This window comes from Sander lucioperca, chromosome 2, assembly GCF_008315115.2.
Source record: "Sander lucioperca isolate FBNREF2018 chromosome 2, SLUC_FBN_1.2, whole genome shotgun sequence".
Taxonomy (NCBI): Eukaryota; Metazoa; Chordata; class Actinopteri; order Perciformes; family Percidae; genus Sander; species Sander lucioperca.
In genome coordinates, this window is record NC_050174.1 from 1040001 (window position 1) to 1052300 (window position 12300).

Sequence of the window (12300 nt, forward strand, 5' to 3'; positions counted from 1 at the left end):
CGCTTTTCCATCACATGGTACCTGCTCGACTCGCCTCGACTCTACTCGCCTTTTTTGGTTTTACATTTCTGCGGAGGCTCCAGTCCAGGCAGAGCTTTCACCGTAGCCTACGTACACACACACATGCTGGCTCGACGCACACACCAGCTGACAAATGTATACATCAGGCCACATATTACACAGGCTTCAGCGAAAGCTCTGCGTGGAGCCTCCACAGAACTGTAAAACAAGCTCATGTGGCCTGATGTTTATACTTGTGCGCTGGTGTGTGCGTCGAGCCGGCAAGACGACCAGCCACGCTGAGGCGGTACTAAAATCTGAAATGGAAAACGGACGCACAGTGTGCCGAGGCGAGTAGAGTAGAGTCGAGGCGAGTCGAGCAGGTACCATGTAATGGAAAAACGCCAAAAGTCCCCCAGAGCACATTGGACAAGGGTTAAGTGCTAGCTGCTCAAACTAAACTGTCATTGAAGCAAAGCATTATTTGTTTACATTATTTTATTAATCAGAGCATTTGCAAAAATCACTTGAAATCAGCAGGGGGAGGGTGTAGAAACAGCTGTTCACACCGGTTTGCAGCTCTTTCTCTTGTTGTCGAGGGGTCTGGGGGTTGCGAACACCATTCTCCTTATTCTGGGGGGGGTACCCCCCCGACTCGAAAGGGTTGAGAACCACTGCAGGCAGCGTTGAGACTAGGGTTGGGTATAGTTTGGATTTTTACGATTCCGATGCCTGACCTGTACTTTTAAAACGATTCCAAATCCTAAACCGATTCTTGTAAGTGTAATAGGGCTGAACGATTAATTGCATTTGCGATAATATCGCGATATGTTAAAACGTGATTTCCTAATCGCAAAGGCTGTGATTTGGTCACGTGACTCGCAAGAGCTAATCAGTCTGCACTCCGCAGAAAAAGCATCAACTAGCACGCTAACGCTACGTCGTACCTTGAGCTGATTTCTGTCATTCAAACAACTCTGAGTTGTAGTTTAAAACTTTTACAGCCATTTTAATAAAATGAAGGGTTTTATTCTGGTTCGAGTCCATACGTGCAGTTAATGGATACAGGCACGCAGAACTGAAGGCTCGGTTGGCAACGATTAGCTCTGATTAGCGGTTAGCTCCGGTTAGCGGTTAGCTCCGTTATAAAGATATGAGTGGAGGAGCTGCCACTGAGAGGGGTAACAACCAGACTGATTACTGATGTTCGGGGAGCTTCCACAGCAGCGGGCCGCGGTGTTTCAACAGTTTTATTAGTACAGTTAATCCCACGGCAAGAACACCAGCAACTAGCTAACGCAACGATAGCCTCTCTGAGCAAGTGCAACGTTCTGTGTCATGCACACGGCACGCAACTTCACGAGGGGGAGGGGCTGGAGGCAGCTCCTCTCTGTGCACTGTAAAAAAAAAATACGTGTGTGTGTGTGTGTGTACTATATACTATATTTTTACTTATTTAACTGTCTAGTGTGTAATTGTGTGTTGTTCATACTATAAAATGATTTATTGTTTGTCTTTGTTGAATAATACAGAAGACAAAGAGCTTAAAAAATAATCGAATATCGAATCGCAATATTTGGGGAAAAAATCGCAATTAGATTATTTTCAAAAATCGTTCAGCCCTAAAGTGTAATATGTTTACTATCAATCACGTGCAGTGAATGGTTAATATGCTTTTACGTCTGTTTTGTTCTGGTGAGCCCAGAGGGGAAATATAGCATTTTAAAAGTAGCCTACATTTACGGTAGCTAGCTAACAGACTACAGAGAAAGTGATATTTTTACGTCCGTTTTGGAGCGACGGAGGGAAAATATTTCAGTCGACACATTAAGTGGAAACGAAATGAGGAACCGAAATGTGCGTTCTAATCCGGTCCGAGGAGAAACGCAACCCCCGCGTCACGCTGTCGGACATCAGACTTGTCGGTGTGTTTTGAGCTATGGTTTGATGCGGTGTGAGACTCCCGTACAGGAAACAGGAAACATCACTGCCTCCATCACTGCCACGAGAACGTTTTTAAACACTATGAGGGTAAAAAAAAAAAACGAAACCCAAGCACCGAACTGCCCAGGACTGCACCAACAAAGTACTCGCTATGTCTAGCTCGTCTCTTTCTCTCTCTCCTGTTGGATAAAGCTGCCTTCTATAAACAAACTTGCGGATAACTATAGATAAAATATAAAGTCTACTTCTTGTGCTATATTGCAGGATTAAAGAACACAACAGAACGTCACACAAACGGGCCGTTTAAGTTACACAACCCTGAACTGGCGGATCACGTTTTTTGGTCTGAATGCACCATCGGCGTGTTAGCCTCTACGACCAAGTATTGGTGCTAAATATCAACACAGAAGGAATGTCTTTCATCAGCCAGGCCGATCACAATTCATGAATAAAACAAACTGTATATTAGAGCTGGGCAATATATCGATATTATATCGATATCGTAATATGAGACTAGATATCGTCTTAGATTTGGGATATCGTAATATCATAATATGGCATAAGTGTTTTCCTGGTGTTAAAGGCTGCATTACAGTAAAGTGATGTCATTTTCTGAACTTACCAGACTGTTCTAGCTGTTCTATTATTTGCCTTTACCCACTTAGTCATTATATCCACATTACTGATGATTATTTATCAAAAATCTCATAGTGTAAATATTGTGAAAGCACCAATAGTCAACACTAAAATATTGTTGCAGTATCGATATCGAGGTATTTGGTCAAAGATATTGTGATACCTGATTTTCTCCATATTGCCCATCCCTACTGTATATATTGTGTATTTCCAGCAGTGTAACGTTGGCTTCTCTCCCTATTTGTCTTCAGCTTGATGACCACTCAGACCATTGTTATAAAAAGAGGCGAAGTTTTCTCAAAGACTCGAAGAAACTGGACTGCCCAGCCAGAATATATGTGGTTCATCTAATCAGATTCCCTGATTACAAGGTATTTATTTATATTTCTTCAGCGATATTCCAAACGAGCCGCCATAAATCCGGGAGCAGACGGCTTCGTGTGATGCTATCGTCGTGTAGACTTGTTTTGGGACTTGACTCGTTTTCTTTGCTTGTCAGTGTTCATTGAAGAGAAACTGGTGGCAAGGGGGGGGGGACTGGCGGTCGTAACAATATCAGTTAATGTGTGTTTTTTCAGATACCCGATGACATCCGTAAACAGAGGAAGGAGTGTGCTGGGCGTCTGAGACGTGCCTTAGCAACAAACCCGTCTGAAGTGAAGTTTGAGGAGCAATACGTCGCATGCTTCCCAGGGATCGACGAGCACAAGAACCATCCTGTGGTAGGAGAGGTCAGCAATCATTTCTTTTGAGGACACACATAGGGTGTTTTCACACATGAAAGTCCGAACCAAGGTCTGGTTCATGTTTTTGTTACATTGTAACATTTGATCCGGTAAGTTTTGGTTTCACACTGCAGTTATGCAAGCGCACTAAAGAGCTAAACGTGACAAAACTACATCCTGCCGTCATCGCATACGTGAGCTGCGTCTCCAGATACTTATAATTGATTGGTTTGTAGACGGGCTTCCCCGTCCTCTCATATCCTCTCTCTGTGTCGGAGTTTTTTCAACTGACTGCTACTCTCCCCTACTGACTGCTGCTCTCCCCTACTGACTGCTGCTCTCCCCTACTGACTGCTACTCTCCCCTACTGACTGCTGCTCTCCCCTACTGACTGCTGCTCTCCCCTACTGACTGCTACTCTCCCCTACTGCCGCGGCTCTTTTTGTTTTGTTGTGTTGTTGAGAAGTGAGACACGGAAACTTTCTTTCTGGAGAATTTATTCAGAGACAAACGGAAACCTACACTGTACATTTACTACCACTTAACAAATAAACTGCTGATGTATTCTCGGCTCTGATAGCCGACAGCTGTCTCCTCTGAGCGTATTCACCGTCTCTCTCTCTCATGCAACCTACACACTAAGCACCGAGCTATTCCTTAAAGGAGCTTCCCCGGTCTTATAACACAAGGAGAGCCTGCCAGAGCTTCTTGTATTTGGTCCGAAAGTCCAAACCATCCAAAAAATGCTTTCACACTATAAACGAACCGGACCATGGTTCAGTTTGGTCCGGACCGAGACCACCTCTTTTGGTCGGACCAAAATTTGGTCTTTTGATCCGGACCGTGGTCCGGGGGAGGTTTCACACCTCTAATTTTGGTTCGGATCAAACAAAAAAGTCCGAAAGTCCGGACCAAATGAGGTATGTGTGAAAACGCCCTTAGAGAATCGGTAACACAGTCCCTTCAGAGAAATGCGATCGCATAATTCAACGCATAATCAGCATTCCGCATATTTATGCGGGGGGGCCGCATTTTTTCAAATACGCCGCACTTTCGCCGCATAAATTGCTGATTTCCGCGCAAAATATGCTGGGCTTGGTTGATTTCATAATCCCCGCATTGTCGTTGCAAAAAAAGTCACATATCTTAGCTGAAAGTTGAAAAATGTTGCGTTTACTTCACACAAGAGCAGCCATTTTCCCCTGTTGCCATGGGAACGTTATGAAGTGACGTAATTATGCGACGTGAACATCATCGAAAAGCTGCAAACCCCGCGATGAAGCCACGAGGAAACCGCAGTTTTTGCAAGTTCCCGCAATTTCATCGCATAAAATTGCATAAATATCCCGCATATTCCATCGCATTTTTTAAGAAAACGTGACGCATAATCAAGGATTTTTGCCCAAAACAATCACAAAAAAACTCATTTTTCTGGAAGGACTGGTAACATGATGAATTACATTGTGAAAGAGCTCAGAAAGCTGCAGAAATGCAGAACTGAGTACACTTTAATATCTGTTTATTTATCTCAAGTAATATTGCCAGATAGATACTTACTTATACAATATAATATGGACAATAAAAGAAAAGATACTAAATAAAAAATCCACATGAATGTACTAAGGGATGTATAAGCATGAGAGGCTTGCAGTGACAGGGCAGGGACTGACCCTGTGATTCAGTCTGCATGGTAAGGTGCTCTATGAGAGTGTGTGTCATGGTGGTATAGTGCAAATAAGTCCAATAGTGCAAGGATGAAGTCTAGAGACCAGCATTAGATATGGGCATTATAAGGGAATAATGTAGACATAGTAATAATATAAAAACTATAGCAGCGCAAGGATAAAGTCCTTGTTTTCCTGTCTTTTAATGTTTTGTATTTATGTTTTTAATGTTATGCAGTAGGCTGTATAACGATGGAACATGAACATGAATTTCCTACTTGTGGATAATAAAGTTTACCTTGACCTTGATTAAATATCAGCATTATAAGGGAATAAAGTAGACAGTAGGATAGACACAAATCAACAGTCAATATTAGAGGTAGTATTCAACAACGCTATTGGATATTTTCCTCATATTGGCAGCCCTGTTGCATATGGCTTTAACTTCCACCCGCTAAAATAATGCATGTCACCTCGTATTAGGTAAAATATTAGGTTTATTAAGTTCAACCTAGGTTGTGAAGAGTGCCGATAATAAGACGAGCTTTGTTGTGTGACTTCGTAGGGGCCGGTGGACAGGAGTTCCACTTCTCCCAAAGACGGCAGCAAGTCGAAGAAAAGGCAAACGTGTGGGAGCTTGCTGCGCCAAATCTCCGATCTCACTCCCCATCTACAGGAAGAGCCGTTTCTGGACTCGTTGATTGTTCGACTGAACGACCTTTTGGAGGATGTGAGGCGTCATTCCCCTAAAGATGACCCCCTTCCCCTGTCTGACACACCTCCATCCAAACAAGTTAGATACCTCAAATCCCTCAGCATGATCCCCCAAAAAAGAAAAAACTCTGGAAAGTTTGGCCGCCCTGCTAAAGCAAAGAAAAGTCAGCTTCAAGCTTTAAATGCAGATGTAATGTAGTTTTTAGCTTGTAGCATTGGGTTGAATATTTTTGAAAACATCTTGCTGCAAAGAACTCCCGCACACTGGGCCCCGTCCTGCAGCAGAGCAGAGCCCGACGCAAGTGTCTTTATAGTTTAAGACCGACCGCAGTTGTCAATTTCCCGTCCAGCGCCCACGTCCTTTAAATAGTAAATGCACCTGCGCCCACCTGTGCGCCCATGGCCGTGCTGGTCTTACAGGGAGGTGTGTTCAGGTGCATTCTGGGCGTATTGATATCTTGAGGCAGCGGGAAGTGATGGCGCCATTGACCAACAAAAACCTGGTCTAAAGTCAATAACGCAGCATTTCATTGTTATTTTAACAGAGCATTAGTAAAATGTTCCTAGGCTCGTGCACAGCGCACACACACTATGCTTGTTACACACACAGGGACGCACAGCAGCACACACACATGCAGAAGATTACAAATAAAAATATTATGGTGCAAATCCTCCATCATAACAGCAATGCTCCAAGGTCCAAACGCGCCTGGCTTTTAAAGGGAATGGGAGATGATCTCTGATTGGTTGATTGCATGTTACGCCCAAAACACACCTGATTAATGAAGACACTAAGTACAACCCTTTAGGACCATGCGCCCGGCACACGGACACTTTTTTCTGCCGTCAAACTAGAAAAAGTGGATTTGGACACGCCCTAAACGCACCTGGCCAGGCGCTTAGATCGTTAAAATAGGGCCCTCTGTGTTAATGTTTCGGTGTCTTCATCAGCTGACCGAAACGTTGCCAGCTATTAAATTTAGTTTTTAAATTTAAATTTAGAGTTTTTTTACCTACTTGTCTCTCTCCGACGTGCCTGTCTCATGTAATAGATGTGCAAAGTATTTTTCTGTTCTGTAATAAAACATTTAAAAACGGTGTTCTCCCTGGGTTTGTCGAAGACTGAGGTGACTCATAATTTGGCGGAGGGGTTTAGGGGTTCCTCCCTCAAGAAAATGTGATGTTTTTCAATATAAAAAATGCGATATGACATAATTTTGGACCATTAATATCACCATACCTGTGTCTAATGGCGTTTTTCCATTACATGGTACCTGCTCGACTCGTCTCTACTCGCCTCGACTCGACACACTGTGCGTCCGTTTTCCGTTGCAGATTTTAGTACCGCCTCAGCGTGGCTGGTCGTTATGCCGTATCGATGCACACACCAGCGCACAAGTATAAACATCAGGCCACTTGAGTTTGTTTTACAGTTCTGTGGAGGCTCCGCGCAGAGCTTTCTCCGTAGCCTGTGTATCCTAAAAGTGGCCTGATGTTTATACTTGTGCGCTGGTGTGTGCGTCGAGCCGGCCGTGTGTGTGTGTAGTTAGGCTACGGCGAAAGCTCTGCCGGAGCCTCCACAGAACTGTAACAGAAGCGGCGCCGCAGTAAACTGCTGTGACCTAACGCGACACACACAGAACGTGGAAGGTGTGTGTTGTTGCCAGAAGACACATTTAGTTTCTAAAGAAGCTGGAGGCAGCAAAAAAAAACACAGCTGGCTAAACTGTTTAAAAATAGCGGGTTTGTTCAGGACGCCCCCGTCTGTCGCTTTCACGTCACCTTTTCGGCTCGCTTCAGCTCGGTTGGAACCTCGACTGAGGAGGTACTAAATAAAGTACCTGTTAGCAGGTACCAGGGACTTTTTTTCGTAATGGAAAAGTGAGTGAAAGTGAGTAGAGTCGAGGCGAGTCGAGCTGGTACCATGTGGTGGAAAAGCGACAAAACTTTGGAAAAGCTAAGGCAGATAATGAATAAATAACAGACACACCTTGCTAAAGAAGTCAAACTACAATCGTAAGAGTATTTCTGAGTCTCTGACTGTCATTTAGTTAGTTTTGGTGCTCACATTGATTTTATTTGGCTTGGGTGCTGCATCTAAGTCTTACGGTACACGTCCATTTTTGCGACACGACTGAAGCGTGTTGTCTCGACGTCGTACATCCATGGTTGATGCTCCACGCCCCTGACCGGCAGCTGATTGGATGAACGTGTCACGTGGGTCTGGCTGCATCGAGAATTTCAAGCCATTGTCATGGCGGCTCGGACAGAATACAATCTCATATTAAAATAGTTCACCGAAACGCGTTTCTGAAAACATTTTAAGCGAGAAATAGGCCGTACAGTTGCTGAATCTTTCATTTCAGATCAACAAAGGTCAGTTTAAAAGATTTTCGACTACTTGTCGCGTCACGTTCAATCCAACATTTGCGTAAAGATGGGCATCGGCCAGCTTCTTGACGCGCAGCATTTTTTCAAATGCAGCGCCGCCTTCCCGGGATGCTTAGCGGGCGCGTTAAAGTCGCTTGACGTCACCCATAGGAATAAAGTGGAGCGCGGCGCAACAGAAGCGTCACACGGCCAGGTGGATCTGCACCGTTGTCATGGATGCCAGCCAAACTTAGCCCCGCCCACAACATTTGAGGTCGGGAAGTTCGGTCTGGACTTGATCTGTTGTGGAGCAACTATGCTCCAACCAGAGCTGTTCGGACCAATCAAATTGTCAGGGCGGGCTTTATACGATGATGGACAGATGATCAACAGTAACGTAATCAACCACGTCACCAAAGAGCGCTTGGGTTGAATTTGTTTACAATAAAGATGCTCTGATTGGTTGGAGGTCTATCCAATTGAGTGCAGAGGCATTTTCTTTCCCTGTTCGGTTGAAACGCCCCATAATCACAGCCCAATGGAGCAGCATCATATTATTCTGACTAGAAATTGAGTATGACCACGTCAGGCTATCTAAGTCTTATATTGGTAGGGGAAAATCATATCAGAGGGCGGGGTCTGTGGTCTAATTTATGTCGGTTTCGGGTACCTTGGAGTGGAAAACGTGAGGGAACCGCTGGCCTACAGCCAATTGAAAAATAAGTGATTATCCACACAAACGCAAAGAAAAGAGTATAGATACCTCCGCAGTCAAAACACGGAAGCCATTCTCCCACAGAGCTTCCCAAAGCCAGCACGCCATGTCTCCTCTTCCACCCATGTGCATCTCGACCCGCTAGTGTGTGACTTTAGCAGGAATACGTCATCTGCTTGGTTTGTTCCAGCTGTCTTCCTTCAGACCACACTGTGGCCTGCAGCACAATCTCATTTGTCTGATTTCCTCTCTTTCTCTTTCCTCCTCATTGCTCTTGCCTCAGAATTCGTTATTTTTTTTTTTTCACCAGTAATGATCTTGCATTTGCTGCAGTGACGATCAGTATTGCACATTATCATCACAGTAACTTCCTCTGGGTTAACCCTTGTGTTGTCTTCCTGTCAACCGTAAAATTAAACACATTTTTGACGCTTTTTCTGACATTTATATCCCTTTCTTTGACACTATTGATGCTTTTTTTCTGTTTTTGATGCTTTTGTTACCCAATCACCACTAACACCAAGTTATTACCACTTGATTTACACTTAGTTTTGGAATTCATGGACAATGATCCTCATTTGTAGGAAATTATACCTAATTTTTGAGATAAAGAAGCAGAAATTATGAAATATTTAGACTAATATTAGAGCAATGTGTGTTGATGCATAATCAGAGACTTCAAAGAGTCAAAGTTTAGTCACAATTTAGTTTTGAAGAAAAAAAAAAAATATAAAACAACGTTGAAAAAGTGACAAAAATGTCGGAAAAAACAAAAACGTCAAAAAAAATCCACAAAATATATCGTAAAAAGTGACAAAAAACTTGGAAGAAAGTGACAAAAACGTCGGGAGAAGTGACAATTCTAAAATTCCGACCCAAAAAAACAAAAGATTGCATGGACGACGTAAAGAAATGGTGGACAAACAACTGACAGAAAAAAAGAATTTCTTATCAAAATGATTGCAGCTATGGAGGAAATATCTATTTATGGAGAAACATTTCTATAATTAAAAACAAAGGAGCAAAAGTTTTTCATATTTTTTCTTTATTTTTCTCATTTATTTATGATCATTTACTTTATTTTTTAAATACATTTGAATGACGATGCAATCTGCTTATAATATCTTGGACAATATTTAACAGTGATACACGGCACATACAGTATTCATACGACATGGTATTGTTCAACAGACTTCACAATAAGCACAGTAACACGGTCCTTTGCTTTCAGAACAAAGTGTGGTGGTGGTGGCGCAGTAGATATGACACATGCTTTTGGTGTGGGAGCTCTGGGTTCAGTTCTCTGTACACAATGTGTCCCTGAGCATGACATTTAACCCAGAGTAGCTCCAGAGACCTCTGATATATAGCATATATAGTACATATAGCAATTGTAAGACGCTTTGATAAAAGCGTCAGCTAAATTGTAAGTATGGAATAGTGCAAAGTGAGAACAAAATGTGCAACAACTGATTTTTTTAAGATTATTTTTTGAGGCTTTTCCCTTTATTATAGAGTGACAGTGGATAGATGTGAAAGGGGGAGAGAGATGAGGGATGACATGCAGCAAAGGGCCGCGGGTTGGGTTCGAACCCGGGCCGCTGCAGGACTCAGCCAACATGGGGCGAACGCTCTTACTGGGTGAGCTAGAGGCCGCCCCAACAACTGTGATTTTGACAGAACTTGATTTTACTTTTTTTAAAGTCTACGAAAGTCAACGAAGTCCATTCCCAGGATAAAGCCTGACATGTCCGCTCTCTGTGTGTTGCCGTACTCAAACTCCGTTCTCTTCGGGGAACAGCGACAAACTCCGAGCTAGCGAGCTACACACTGAAACTGCCGAGTTTTGGAGAAAATTTGCATGGTGCAACAAGGCAGGGAATGATTGTAAAGATTTAATAAAAACATGTTTAGGTCATTTCCTCTCTAACTGGGAGGTTTTGGGAGTGATTGGTGGGATTGCTGTGGACGAAGTACACACGGAGATACACTGGTAAGAGGTTTAACCATGTATCAGCTAATTTAAATAGCTCACGTTACTGTATTGTGTCAACAATCTGGACTGTGGTCATAACTACATCTTATAACTTATTCCCTGTTATATATTCTGTTATAATATTTAATAATAAGCTATTGCACTGTTCAATCCCTGCACTGTTCACTTTTGCACTACCACCATTGCACACACTCTACCAAGGCACCTTATCATTGCATCACATGGTCAGTCCATACCAGACCTTTGTAATCACTTCACAAATTGTTCACTCTTTAAATTTCTGTGAGTGATTTTTATGTATGTGACATATGTGTGTGTTTGTTGTGTTATGTTTGTATAAACTACTGGATGCCTAAAATTTCCCTCGGGATGACTAAAGTATCTATCTATCTATCTATCTATCTATCAGTTAACCCTATGTTAACTCTACTGTATGTGGCGTTTCCTTTTGCAGGGTGCAAATGTTCCACCAAAACAAGTTCCTTCCCGAGACTATTTAGCAGAGCCACCGCGGCTCTGTCCGGAGCTTAGCGCCGCCCAAGACGATTGTGATTGGTTTAAAGATATGCAAACAACCCAGAGTGTTTTTTTAATCCTATCCCAGAATGCATCTGTGGTGTAGCCAGACCTTACTGTGCAGCGCTGTGGAGATAGAGCTGGCAATGAGAGACTATCTTTAGCTTCAACGGAAATGTTTCAGCTAATTGTTAATCGGTTAAATACCAGGCAATCTAATTATATATGTTACAGGTGTTATCAGTGCAGCACTGTTGCATTGTTTTGTATTAAATCAAACTACAGCTTTAAAACAATAAATAGGCTACATACATTTAATAAGTAGAGTTTGCACAGTTCTGCTCTGAGTTTCAGGAGACGATTCAACCTGTCTCTCTGCTGTGACTTCATTTCCCTGTACTGTAGTTTGGTTTTAGCCACATAAGGTCAACACAGTCACACAGTTAATTATAGCAACTAGTTTCTCACTAGGGGGAGGCTGTGTGTGAAGCCACAGGACCTAAGTATTTGTATGTTGCCTAAAGGCCTTCACACACTGGGAGTGTTAGGAATAAACGAAACCAAAATGCGAAATGCTCGCCTGGGAATATTTATACCAGCAGGTACAAGTATCTATGACCTTCTGTTACTTTATCCTTGACGTCCCACTTCCGGGATTGCTCCGGTGCCGCAGGAAATTCCCCCAGATGTTCGTCTCCTTCCTCTTTCTCTGTGTTGGCATTCTAAATTCTGGTGGATGTCTGAGGACTATGGTTAACTGCTCCTCAGATCTCTGCAGGGTAAATCCAGACAGCTAGCTAGACTATCTGTCCAATCTGAGTTTTCTCTCGCACGACTATTTTACAGCGGCTCCGTCTGGCGCTTAGCGCCGCCCAAGACGATTGTGATTGGTTTAACCATCATGTTGTCTTCCCGTCGACTATGCAACTTTTTGTTTTTCTGGGTCAAAATTTTATACTTTTTCTTCAACGTTTTGGTCGTCTTTTTTGACACTTTTCCCGACGTTTTTGTCATTTATTT

The 12300-nt window shown here is 43.0% G+C and overlaps 1 protein-coding gene across 2 annotated transcripts in view; it reads left to right on the plus strand.

Annotated features, from left to right (window-relative positions):
• Positions 1-6040, plus strand: part of si:dkey-31c13.1 (uncharacterized protein LOC100002197 homolog) — an 8968-nt gene extending 2928 nt beyond the window's left edge. The window contains exons 3-5 of one of the 2 annotated variants that reach the window (XM_031305125.2): positions 2832-2951; positions 3159-3311; positions 5535-6040. In XM_031305125.2, coding sequence (XP_031160985.1) covers positions 2832-2951; positions 3159-3311; positions 5535-5882 — 621 coding nt within the window. In that variant the 3' untranslated portion in view covers positions 5883-6040. The remainder of the gene's footprint in view (positions 1-2831; positions 2952-3158; positions 3312-5534) is intronic. The other variant, XM_031305126.2, reaches the window with a different exon arrangement.
• The last annotated feature ends 6260 nt before the right edge of the window (positions 6041-12300 follow it).